Here is a 1,514-nt window from a genome sequence, read left to right as displayed (position 1 = left end):
AGTCCATGATGGACTATATGTATTGATTTATTGATTATTTTATTTTATTTAAGTCACCTTTGTCCTGAAAAGGATATCGCAAAGTATATGCAGTCTCATTACTCGGTAATTGATCACCTAAATCTTCAAGCTTTTCTAGTTGCTTCCTGATGTTCTCCACAGGATTCTCCATAATTTCATCGTTATTATTATTGGTACTATTACTATGATTCTCACCATGTGAGGTTCTCGAGATAGTGAGAGCTTTTTTAGCGAAATTTTTCTTCTTCTTGAGTACATCTGAGTTCATAGTTTCACTGGCGGTTGTAGGATCATCGGACTCACATTTTCCTGTATTTATCAAGTCACCAATACGCCGGAATCCTGTTAGTGGTCTTTGTTCTTCAGATTCATCATCAATATTTTGATTTTTACCATCGATTGATCTCGAATTTAAAGTTAGGTTCCTCGAGGGCGTTCTAATAATATGAATCAAGGCCTGTAGCCAGATATTATGACAAATGATATGGGGATGAATAATGTTTCTTTGCCATTCGATGACAAAATTCAAGTTTTAGAATCGTAAAGGTTCTTTCTTACTGAATAGACCGATGAAGATGAGAATTGAATGAAAAAGGAATCAATACTTACTTTTGACCCATTGATTCATTCTTCTCTGTTCGCGTTTTCGTCGATGCAGATCTTTCGGTTTCTGATGCTGTTGTATTGCTTTCCCTTCTCTTGCTTCGTCTTTCTACTGCTACACGAACTTCGTGTTTCAATTTCAAGTATTTTTCCTTCAATGTTTTGTATTTATCCTCTAATAAACGTTTTTCACATCGTACTTTTTCAAAATCAATGATTTGTTGTCGGTTTGCTTGGTCGGATATTTTCTTTGTTTCTTTATCGATTCCTCGTGACAAATCCGATCGAATCTCGTCTAATCGCTGTTTATATAATTTTCTTGATAATCGTTCCTGAAATAGTATTAGAAAAAAGAATTGAGTAGTGAGAAAATAGTAGGAGTTCGTGGAAATACTTACATCTACCCTAAAATCTCTTAGAATGTCTGCTAGACATTTTTCATGATCTTCTGTGAGTTTCGCGATCTTTTCACGCTGCTGCGATCTCAGAGTATTTTTCAAATCGCTGAATTCCTGCTCAAGCTCTTTCTTCAATGCTTCAATTCTTCCATTATATTGTTGAGTTAATTCTTGCTCTACCGTCTTAACAGACTTATCACCATCTAAAGTATCTTCATATTCATTTTCAAGTACTTGTAATTCACGGTTTCTCAATTCTAATAACTCCTTCTTCCGCTCATCCAATTCAGCTTTAATATTCTCAAGAATATCTTGTCGTTCCTTCTCGTAACACATTTCTAATTCACTCCTGATCTTCTTCAGATTTTCCGCTCGTATATCGTCCATTTCCGTGATCAATCTTTGTATTTCATCTTTTTCTTTTTCCGCTAGCTGCCGTTTTATCTGGGCCAATTTTTTCTCCAATTCTTTTTCCATGGTTTTTTGTTCATT

The 1,514-nt window shown here is 35.0% G+C and overlaps 1 protein-coding gene across 1 annotated transcript; it reads right to left on the bottom strand.

Moving 5' to 3' along the window:
• Positions 1 to 57: 57 nt before the first annotated feature.
• LOC105273089 (putative leucine-rich repeat-containing protein DDB_G0290503) lies at positions 58 to 1,501 on the bottom strand (the record flags this gene model as incomplete). Its single annotated transcript, XM_011315324.1, has 3 exons — positions 1,023 to 1,501; positions 631 to 956; positions 58 to 458 (listed from the first exon to the last, which is right to left on the bottom strand). Coding segments are annotated over exons 1-3 (1,204 nt in total), but the record flags the coding sequence as incomplete, so codon positions are not given.
• Between the last annotated feature and the right edge of the window lie 13 nt (positions 1,502 to 1,514).

Source organism: Fopius arisanus, unplaced genomic scaffold (genome assembly GCF_000806365.1).
Source record: "Fopius arisanus strain USDA-PBARC FA_bdor unplaced genomic scaffold, ASM80636v1 scaffold00899, whole genome shotgun sequence".
NCBI lineage: Eukaryota > Metazoa > Arthropoda > Insecta > Hymenoptera > Braconidae > Fopius > Fopius arisanus.
This window is presented reverse-complemented; position numbering and strand designations above follow the sequence as displayed.